Source organism: Gossypium raimondii, chromosome 4 (genome assembly GCF_025698545.1).
Source record: "Gossypium raimondii isolate GPD5lz chromosome 4, ASM2569854v1, whole genome shotgun sequence".
Lineage (NCBI taxonomy): Eukaryota > Viridiplantae > Streptophyta > Magnoliopsida > Malvales > Malvaceae > Gossypium > Gossypium raimondii.
Window position 1 is genome coordinate 11,274,678 of NC_068568.1, and position 11,992 is coordinate 11,286,669.

The window sequence follows — 11,992 nt, forward strand, 5'->3', positions numbered from 1 at the left end:
ATAAGAACAACAAGGTCGATAAATAGATTTAGGACATTGGTCTATTACCTTATACATATACTGCAGCAGACAAACCCAAGGAGCATCCACATTGGTCGTGAACTGAAAATCTACCTTCATAAGAAAAGAGTAATTTTTGGGGACCAATCTTCTGAAACCAAAACTCTCATGCTTCATAGGTTAGCAGCATGTATCCCACTTAACTAAATGCACTTTCCTATAGTCTCTCGTAAAACCCCAAACAAAGTTCCTAACAATTTGTTCAACCTTTTCATATACTCCTAAATGAATAATGGTCAATTAAATAAAGTAACTTGAGATAGCCAACAACACTAACTTAGCCAAAGTAACTCTAGCAGCCATAGATAGGAGTTTAGCATCAAACCTATTGAGCCTCTTCTGCACCTTATTTATAACAAATTGAAACGTACTCCTAGTGACTCTTTTATGGAACAACGGTATTCCCAAGTAGATCCCCAAGTCCTCCACCTCTTAAAAACCCAAATCTTCACTAAGCATCTCCCTAACCAATTCATCAGCGATAGCTAAAAAATAGATTTTTGATTTCTCTGTATTCATTTTATGAATCGAGTACAACAGAATTGTCAAAAGACTGACCTCATGGACTAAGCAATTTTCTTACTTGCTTCTCCAAACAAAACCAGGTCATCCGTAAAAAAAAGATATGAAAGAGGAGGCCCTCCCATCCCTAGTCGAACAGGCTTTCATGTAGACTCCGTAATTGCCAAATTAATTGTCTGACCAAGCTTCTCCACTGTTAAAACAAAAAGATATGGGGAAATAGGATCACTTTGTCTTACTCATTTGTGAAGCACCCATTCCACAAAAATTGCATAAAAGCAGAAGTGACACACCGCATAATGGCGCGAACTAACCTCTTAGGAAGTTAGGCATTTAAGAGTGTATCCTCAATAAATTCCCATCTTAGTCCATCATAAGTCTTCTCCATATCAAATTTGACTGCCATCCAACCTTTCTTCCCTTTTTTGTATTGCCTCAAATGTATAACCTCTTGAGCAATAATCATGTTATCCATTATGTATCTCCCCCAGCAAAGCTAGTTTGATTAGTTGCAATAATGGACAACATAATAGGCTTGAGGCAGTCCACAATTACCTTTGTGAGGACCTTATAGGGCACTGTACATAAGCATAAGGGTCGGATCTGTGAGATAAGTTTCAGAAAGCTTACTTTGGGAATTAGAACAATCAATGTCTTGTTAAAAAAGGATTCAATACTACATTGTTCAAAAACCTTTCTAATTATGTTCACAAGTTGATTCATAATATTCCTCTCAAGGGCTCTTTGAATGCCATCAAGTCTATTCATAATATTCCTCTTCCTTTTCAAAACATTCTTGTTCCATATTTTTGCTGCCACCGTTAACTTCTTAACTGACTCTTCTAAAGAGCTTCCACTATCCCAATTCTCATTGATTATAGAGCTAAAATTACTATGAGACAACCAACCACTTAAAAACTAGAAAAGACGAGGAGATTCTGTTCTCACCTTATTTCCAAACGAAATCGAGAGCGAGCGATGGTCAGATTTGATTCTCAACATATGAAATACAGTAGTATTAGGAAACATTAATTCCCAGTGAGAATTACATAATGCTCTGTCAAGACGTTCAAATATGGTCCCTCTATTCCAATTGAACCTGGGAACTTTAAATCCAAGGTCTTTCAACCCACAAATCTGACAAATCTATTGGAAAACTAGACAACTAGAAGCAACCCTTTTCAAACCACTTTTCTTCTCATCCTCGTAAAGTAAAGCATTAAAATCCCCAACAACCAACCATAGGAGTTGCATACTTTTTGCAATATAACTTAGGCCATACCATAATTCCTTCATTAGTATTCTACGAGGACTCCTATAAACACCTGTAAAGAACATCCAATCCATAGCATCATCAAACTTAATTTCATGTGAATGAACTGCACATGATTAATCATAACCTCCACACGGATGTTATCCTTCTAAAGAATCCAAATCCCACCTGAAAACCCCATTGTTTCCACTTGATGTGAATAAGGTAGACCAATACTTCTAATCGCTTTATTTGTTTTAATGCCACTAATTTGGGTTTCCATCAACACAACAACTTGAAGATTTAACTCACGTAAATATTCATTCATAATTCTACCAAAATTAGGATTCCCAACACCTTGGCATTTCCATACAAAAATTCTCGACATCATAAAGAACATAAATTAAATCGGGCAAACCTTGGAGAAGTCCATCACTCATCTGATGAATATTCTATGAGTGTCGCATCGTTTTCGCCCCATGGACCAAACTCATCGATCTACCCAGTTGCTATCCACTATCGGCCTATTCCAGCACCACCAGATTAATGCTTTCCTCTCGCGCGCCCGTAGCTCTCCCCTCCACCTTCAGATGGTCCACCATTCCTTGAATAACTTGTTGAACAGGGACCATGCCATCCAAGCCACCAAAGTTATCCCCGTGTTCTAGTCTCAATGCTCAGGGTGTTGTTACTTCTCTTTTCCTTCAAAAATGGAGGGAGTGTCAAATGAGGAATTAGATTTGCGATACCCAAATTATCCTCCATTAGAGAAGAAAAGCCAAATGTAGCATTCGGATTCTAATTCTCTTTGAAGTTATGGACTGAATGAAATTTTTGATAAAAAATTCCTTGATTACCATTAACACTAAAATTAGGTATCCCATACCCCACTTTTGGACCAATTTCTCCATTACCACTGCCCAATTTCTCCACTTTAGGCTCATTTATAGTCTGCTTAGTACCCTGCCCTTTAACACCCACAACCCATTTTTTATGGCCTTTGCCTTTACTGACTTTTCCTTTAATACCCCCATCCAGCTTTCTTCCATTCGTTACTTTTATAATAGATTCTATAATACTTTCCTGGCCCTCACTTGATAATTCAACAGATAATGTAGCTCATTGTTCCTTCTGTTTTTTGAAATTAAATATGCTCGTGCCATTCTCGTTGCTATTAGCTTGTGGAACTCCAATTTTGGAAAGAATATTGAACCGAGATCTAGAAAGATTGTTCTCTTTTTCACCCTCCAGTCCATCAATGTTCCTTTGGCTTTGTCTAAGATTCTGGTGATCCACAATCATCCACTCACCAAACCTTTCATTCTCAACCCTTTCTTATATTGATCCAGGACTTTTTTATTGATCCAATCCAACAGGTTCCTCAGCATCAACCGATCCATTCTCCAAATTATTCACTTCCTGGATTTGGGGACAGTCTCATTTCAAATGCCCAAGGGAGCCACAACTGAAACAAACCGTTGAAAGGGATTCATACTCCACTTTGTAAATCTGGCTAGCGATTCTAATTCTGGATACAAGAGGCTTCCTCAAATCTACCTGGACTGCAAATCTGGCAAATTGACCCCTAGCTCTTTTATCTTTCTTTAAATCAATTTTGCTTACATTCCCCACCATTTCATCGATAGCTTGGAAAATACTTCTCTTATACAATGATCCTGATAAACCCAAAATGTGAACCCATGCAACAACACTATGGGGAAACGACTTTAATGGAGAAAACTGATTCGTCCAAGGTTGAACCATCATATATTTCCCATAAATCACCCATGGACCATTTGAGAGAATGTTGCTATAATCCAAATACGATTCAAACTTTGCTGGAAAATAGTCATTTTTAATATCCATAAGCTGGAAGTGCATAGATGGTTTCCACAACAAACAAACTTTGTTCCATGAGGCATTGTACCCTATCTTCCTCCCTAAAAGTTTGATGAACACAAGTTTTGACATGCTCTCCTCAATTATTGAATAAACTCTGTCAGAAAAATCAATAGAGGGAACACCATCAATAACCTCATTACGTATATCACCATCTAGTAAATCAATACCATCCTCTTCCCATTTATTCTCCAGAGAATTATTCAACGGATTTGAATTCATCACCACATCTTTAAACAAGAAAGGTTTAGAACCCAAAGGCTCTATTTGCTCGTTCCCTCCTCCGTCATCAGGAGGGTCCTCTTCTCTCTACCTCACTTTTTTAACCGCCCGACCAGGAAATCCCCCGGTCTCTTCGCTTTTACCACTCATACCACTCATAATTATTAAAATTGTTAATACTTTTGTGTACTCTTTTGCACAAAATTTTTACTTTAATGGCCTTTTATAGGCTTTTAGTTAAAAATTCTTTTTTCATAAATTATCATTCATGTATATCATAATGTAAAGGATATTAAATCTGAAATGATACATAAAGTACCTCTAAAGCTCCTGTTGTTTTTTCAATGTCATTGTGATCATTAAACTTACATTTATTTCTCTTTTGAGTATTCCATTCAAAAATGGGAGGACTTGACTTGTACCTTAAGTTTATGCAACCTTGTTAGCTTCTGCCTTGGATATTTTAGTTAAAGTTTGTGTGCTGCAAAAATTGTGATCACCAAACATCTAGGCCATTGAATGATCATGCATAGGTGTTATTTTCTAAACTTGCTCGACAAGTTTTAGGTTTAGGTTGAGTTTAGTTCATGATCTTTCTAATTAGGGCTTAGGTGAGGACTTGTTGTAATTTCATTAAAATAATAAAAATGGTTAATTACATAAAACTGATAGCACACTTAAAATAATTTAATATAAATTAAGTCGCTCGTAAGCAAGTAATTTAAAAAGTAAAAGAATTGAATCAAATTATTTATTTAACCTGCAGCATTCTCAAATTTTAGTTGGAAATTTTATCTACTTATTTAGCCTTTACATAATTTCACTACATTAAACATTTTAATTTTAATTTTAAAATTAAAAACCTATATATCAAATTTAAATTTGGAGAAACAAAATATTATTTATGCTTAAAGATATATATATATATATATATATATATATATATATATATATATATATACCTTATAAAAGAATTACATGTATATCACTAAAGGCCGAGGCTCGATTCCAAAAAGAATTTCATGCCCAGGCTCCCGACTCATTCAAAAACTAATAAAATACTTAAATATATATTTTTAATTGATATTTTATGTATTTTATAATTAAATTTAAATTTAAATTTAAAAATATTTTTTTATTATTTAAATTGAATTTGTGCCGGGCCAAGCCAATTCAAAATAAAAAAATCCTTATCCAACCTCGGTCCAAGTTAATCCGGGTGGACTACCCGACCCTTGAACAAATCTATATATCAACATTGCAAGGATAACAATTTAACATCATATTACTTTAATTAGTTTAGCTACAAATTTTAATATACAAATTATTATAGTATAGTATAGTATAGTATAGTATAGTATAGTATAGTATAGTATAGTATACATCCAACATATTCATAGTATTTATGTATTTTATATTATTATTTTATGTTATACTATATTATATCCTGTAATTTAACGTGTAAGTAGCTATTTTATACTATAATATAATGTGCATGAATTATTCTTCGATTAACTTTTAAACTAACAAAAATATTATATATTATTTATTATATTACTATATTCGCATTTAAATTATTTTATTGTTTAGAAGAACCTTTACTTTTATTATTAAGTTTTGAATAATAGAAAAACATTTTCAAAATTCATAAATTTTAAATCCTAAACCTTTAGTTTAGAGGTAGAGCAAAAGTCGAATAAAATCAACTTAATCATCTAAACTAAGGGTCCGTTTGATTGCCATAAAATGTTTTCCGTAAAATGATTTCGGAAAATGTTTTACTTTTTCGTAAAATGATTTACTAGAAAATATTTTTGGTGTTTGATTGAATCATGTAAAATATTTTCATTTGTTTGTGATTTCCTAAAAATATTTTCGGAAAAGTTGTTTTACATATATTAATATATATTAATAAATTTTATATTTTAAATTGTTTTTACATATATTGTAATGACTTATTTATAAATAAATAAATTAAATTAAATATATAATAATACTCAATTATTAAAATATAAAAGCATTGCAAACTACTTCTGAAATTTACTAATTAGTAGTGAATCAATTGTAGTGATCTCCTGATGAAATTACGCTTAGCATAAAAGCAATTACGAGAAATGAATTCAATGCCAAAGTACAAGATAAATGGAACCAGTCATTACTTGGTATGAGGTTAATGCTTGCAATAGAGGGATCAACACAATCAGTTGGTAACTTTAAGAAATTGATTCGAGGTCAATTATTCTTCTGAATCATAAAATGGGAAAAAGAACAATAAAATTAATGATACTGAGACAATAAAAATTATAACAGATAGAGGATCGTTGATCTTGGTCTTCTAGATGTCGATGTTTGCACCAAAGATGTGGCAACTCTCATTAATGACCCATTAGCGCACAATAATACACAAAGCACTGCCGTGCCTTGACAACAAGCACATTCCACTCTTGTCCATCCTGTTTCCCTCCTCTGGATTCCAAAATGCGAACAATTACTCCATCATCATGCCCTCCATGACCTCCAGCTCCTATTACTAGTAAACTGTTTCCGCATGCTTTAAATGCCAGCCCCCAACCGTAGGAAGAGTCCGCCCTCACAGGGAGTCTCTTCACAACACTCCATGAGTTATTAACCTTATCATATTTCTTAACTTCATTAGTTGCTTGATCAGCAGAGTAAAGCTGATTATTTACAACAACAACTAAAGGAGGTGAACGCATAGTAGGATGAAACGTACTTGCATCGCGACCAGGGTACATATTTTCTATCCTCCTCCATGACCTTGTCTCAATATTGTACTCTTCACCACAAGTCAAACAATCTGTATGACTTGACATGCCCCCAATCACATAAAACTTCCCATCCATAAAAAATCCCGAACATAGTTTACGTGGGAAGTTCATGTCGGGCAATGTTTGCCAAGTACCTACTTCAGAATTGTAGAGTTCAGCAGATTGTAGGACATTGCCATTCTTATCACTTCCCCCAGCAACAATGGCTATCTCCCCAAGGCTGCTAGAACCAAACAGACAACAAGGCAAATTCATTAGGAGGCATTTAGAGCAATTGTGGGTAACCAAACTCCATGAAAATGTTATAAATTCGCAGCAGCTCATGATTCTAGTAAACTAACTTGATAACAATTCCAGAAAACTAACTTGGTGTTATATTGAGAGTCTAACTAGTAGGATAATGGTACATTCTCATTTAATGCTGAATGAATAATCATCATCATTTGGTGCTATCTGTCCCCATCTCTCTTTCATTCAAACATATAAATAGCTCACTTATTTTGATCCATTAATGAAATAAGCCTTGAAAAAAAAATCAAACATCAAGAGGGGCAGGGAGCTTACAAAAGGCGATCAGAAACTTTCCATAGCCTTTCATTTGATACGGAGGAAGGGTAAGGATACATGCCAAATTATATGATTCCTCTTAATGTTTTTCCTGCATGATCAAACACAAACTACTAACTAAGATATTTGTTTGTGTTAGGAAGTACAGTCTAAAACACAACAATGAAATGACAAAAAATGATCAGTAACTACAGAAAATTTTAGCAGACATGCTATGAAATGAATAAGAAATAGAAAGCCCCAAATACACGCATATAAACAATAAATTCTACTACTTGAAAGCTCATAATTTGAGGCTACAAAGGCAAGAATTCTTGTATCCACTCCATGCCACATTACTAAATTCCAATTACAAAATATCAGAATTTCCACAAACATATAGACACTAGTTGTAAACCTGCATCAAGAAACAAAAACGCACTAAATGTTACCTTAGAAAAGTATCCAACCATATGGCAACCTCGATCATCACATTCACATAAAACATAAAACAGAAACAGATCAACATCATAATAAAAGGTCTTGTGGTCAAGGAATAACTTCGCCAAATAACAAAGATTCGCCCATAAACTTTATTCGGAATAAATCACGCCCTTCCTAATAAGTACAAAATAAATGACCCTTTCCCCACATCAATTTTTTCAAGAACAATTTTTCAATATCTTAAGCAGTTTTTCAAGAACCAAAATGATGGCATACCTTAAGCAGTTTTTCAAGAACAAGAAGAAATGAAAATGATAAAGAAGATAAAGAAGATGTCATACCTTAAGCCAAGACCCTGCGAAGAGGGAGATTTGAGCGAAACGAAACAGCAGCGTGTAGTTTTCCTGAGAAGAGAAGATATGAGACGGACACAGCTAAGGAAAAATGGAAGATATTATAAAAGATGAAGAAAGGAAGAAGTAGAAGGAGGAAAGTTACTTGGATGAATAAGGAGAAGGGATGAAGAACGGAAGGAAGACGGAGAAAGTAACCTGGTGAAAGTTGGAAAATGTCTTACAGAAATAAAATCGGTAAGACATTTTTCGTATACTCATGCTCATTTTACCCGTGTTTTGGAGAATGTTTTCCTTCAGGAATTCATTTTCCAGCAAACAAACACAAGAAAATAAGGAAAATATTTTCCGGAAAACATTTTCAATTAAATTAATTTCAATTTTAGATTAGTTGGAGAGATTAATTAAAATATGTTACTTATTAAATTTATACATTTTAAAAATATTTATGCCCCAAATATATTATAAGGAAGCCCATAACCAAATAAATATAATACTCATTATTTAATATCCAAAATACATACATAACCCAAATCCATAAACATTAAATAATAAAATTTGTAAAATTAACCGAAATCCAATTAAAATTTATTAACGATAAAAAATTTAATATGTGAAAATTATAAAATTTAAATTATTAATTAATGTATTATATCATTATATCTTTTATACAATCATTAAATATAAATTTTGTAGATTTAAATAATAATTATTTTGAATATTTCTTATACATATATAATAATTTTATTTAAAATATTTTATATTCATAATTAAAATTTTAAAAATTGTTTCACTTTATAATTTAAATAAAATCTTATTATTAATACATTTATAATATAATTATATAATATTTATAATGTCGAAACCATTTTTATTTTGAAAAACGGGATCGACTTTTAATATGAAAATGGAGTCGCTACCAATCTTTTTTCGAGGTGTGATCGGGTCACCTTGAGATTAATCATTTTAATCAAACATTTTGATTTATTAAAATAATGATTTTGGCCTACAAAATTCGAGAAAACGAGCTTGGGAGTCGGTTACGCATGAGAAAGGATTAGCACCCTCTCATAACGCCCAAAAATTGGTACCTAATTGATTAATTAACATCCTAATGTCGAAAATTTGAAAAGATTTTAAAATATGATCCTCTTTAAAAAACTGAATAAATCGAATTTGATGTTAAGACCTCCTTGTCCCGAAGAAATAAGATGTCACATCCAGTAAGTTAGGATACGACATTTTAACCCTCAAAACTAAGCTTGTCACATGCATTAAAGTTTTAAAAGGATATTCAATTATTTGGATAAAAAAATCGAAACCCAGTAAGTTAGGGCACAATTTTCTCAAAGCTCTAAAGTACCGAATATTGCCTTATTTTTAAAAGTTTTCTTTTTTTAAAATTGGGGAAATTTGACGTAATATTAAAACGATGCATAAAAACTTTGATAAAAAAATGGTAATATGAAAATACAAATAAACAATTTATAAAACACATAATGGCAATTATTTAAATGCTAGCATCAATAATCAAAGACCAATGAATTTAAAACAAAGACTATATATATATATATATATATATATATATATATATATATATAAGGCAAAATAATATGTAAATAAATTTAAAAATAATGAATTTGAAAATGAATAATAAGGAAAAAGAAATTTGAAATCAATAAATAAATTATATATATAAAAAGTAGGTAATATATGTATACATTTGGAAGAAATAATATATAAAAATGAAAATAGGTAATATATAAAGTAATAATATATAAATGAGTTTAAAAATAAATATTGTGTAATAAGGAATTTAAAACAAGTTATACACAAAACATCTTAAAAATAAATGGTATATAAAATAGATAGTATAAAAAAATTTGCAATTGATAATATATGAAAAAAATTTTAAAGCAAATAATCAAACAATTTAAAATGGATTATTTATAACACGAGTTTTACAAAATAAACAACATGTGTGACATAATATTAAAAATAAATAAAGTATATAATTAATGGAAGAAAATAAAAGAATGATAAGGATGGTTAAATGAATGAACAATATGTAAATAAGAAAGTTGATGGATAAATAAACGAATAAAAATAAAAGAATGATTAATGATTAAACAATTAAATGGATAAATAAAAAAAGTTTAAAAAAAACGCTTAAGTCAGCCTAACTCTCACAATATGAAGATTCAACGAAATTCATCCACCAAAATCCAACTCAAATGAAAGCAACTTAAAAAGAAACGAAGATGAACGAAGAATAAAATAAGAACAAGCCACAGAAAATAAGAACGCAAGAGAGGGAGAAATTTGAGTGAATGCTGTTAAGAATTATTATTGCTCCAAACTCAAGTGTTTTTACAATGAATGGAGCGGCCTCTATTTATAGTTGAGCCTCCCCAAATCCAACGGTACAGATCAATTACATCAACGGCTAAGATTAAAGGGTATCTACAAATTAAATCTCTAAGATTACAAAATCATATCTTCTAAGATTGCATATCCTTGAAGATTATGTTTCCATATGCATCAAGCAACCTTTTCAAGTAATGGACCATTTCGATCGGGCCAAATGATATAATTTTGGACTAGACTTGGACTTTGTTTTATTATTTTGGGTTTTTTTTTGTGAGCCCGAGCTAATTTGGCCTATTACATATAATATATTTTCATAATAATAAAAATTTTGAAACCTTTTTTAGATAATTACATTTATTTTCTTTAAATTAAGAGTTATTTTTTTAATTTCATGTATGATTTATTTTATTATTTTCCACAAGTAATTATCTTATTGTGTTACCTAAGTAATAAATTACATCTCATTCAAAATATTCCACATCATCCACGTAATTTTTTTAACAGAACTTTGATCAAACCAGTTTGAAAAAACAGTTTGAAAAAAAAAACAAAGGTTGATGGCTCAAAAAGACTCAAAATTTTAATTAGGACCATTTTGACAAAACATGTAAAGGTGTTTGACAGTAAAGACATCTAAAGCTTAGCAAGAGCTTCGTTCTAAACATCATAGCCTTCTGCATAACTTAAACTTATCATAAATCAAGAAAATCCTTTCACCCTCCAATAATGTATCTTAATTAAATCTGATTAAATGTCAATTTGTCTGCTCTTTCAAGTGTTAACCGATTTAGGGTGGGTTTGGATGGGCGATTGGGTGCGGTGCGGTGCGTTTAGCTTACTTTTTGTCTCACGCTACAGTGTTGCTACAGTATCTAATCTCACCGCCACCACTGTTTTTACACTAACCGCAGGTAAACGCACCCCCCATCCAAACTTCCCCTTAATCATCCTCAAACATGTAATTTTCAGTTTTCAATATGGATTATTAACAAGAAGCGATAATCCCTTGCGTGGATAGAGAGACATGGCTCAATTATCAAAGAAAACCATACAACATTTCACCATTGCCATCCATTAATGAAAGTTTCAGCCAACACAGAGTTCCTATGCGATGGTTGCAGGACACTAGGTTTCGGCACAAGGTATCGATGTGAACCATGTGACTCTGATCTCTATGATCACTATGCCAACTTCCCTTTGGAAATCTCTTCTTTCAAGCACCAAATGTGTCTGCGACTTGTGTGGCAACCATGTCGAAGGCCTTTTCTATTGGTGCAAGCTATGCGAATTCGATGCGCACACTCTTTGTACACAATTACCTGAATATGTACGGCATGTGATGCATACAGATAATCCTTTAAGGTTGCAATGATCAGTGCCTAGTAGGTGCATGGTCTGCAAAGATTCATGCTTGTAATGCCTCAAAATTTTGAATGTTTAATGGTGAGATTTTATAGTAATTAAGTCTTTGTATCTATGGCTTTGTGATTTTCATATGTATTCAAGGGCAGGAGTTCGAGTCACGATTTAGAAGT

General features: G+C 32.1%; 1 protein-coding gene across 2 annotated transcripts; it reads right to left on the minus strand.

Moving 5' to 3' along the window:
- Positions 1-6,443: 6,443 nt before the first annotated feature.
- Positions 6,444-8,240, minus strand: LOC105781036 (F-box/kelch-repeat protein At5g60570-like). 2 transcript variants are annotated; one of them, XM_052629902.1, is made up of 4 exons: positions 8,076-8,240; positions 7,309-7,402; positions 6,690-6,967; positions 6,444-6,585 (listed from the first exon to the last, which is right to left on the minus strand). In XM_052629902.1, exons 2-4 carry the CDS (start codon positions 7,368-7,370, stop codon positions 6,581-6,583), a joined length of 345 nt encoding a protein of 114 aa, XP_052485862.1. In that variant the 5' UTR covers positions 7,371-7,402; positions 8,076-8,240; the 3' UTR covers positions 6,444-6,580. The 2 variants fall into 2 exon arrangements, with proteins under 2 accessions (XP_052485862.1, XP_052485863.1); XM_052629903.1 differs by having other exon boundaries at positions 6,690-6,964; positions 8,076-8,234.
- Positions 8,241-11,992: the final 3,752 nt, after the last annotated feature.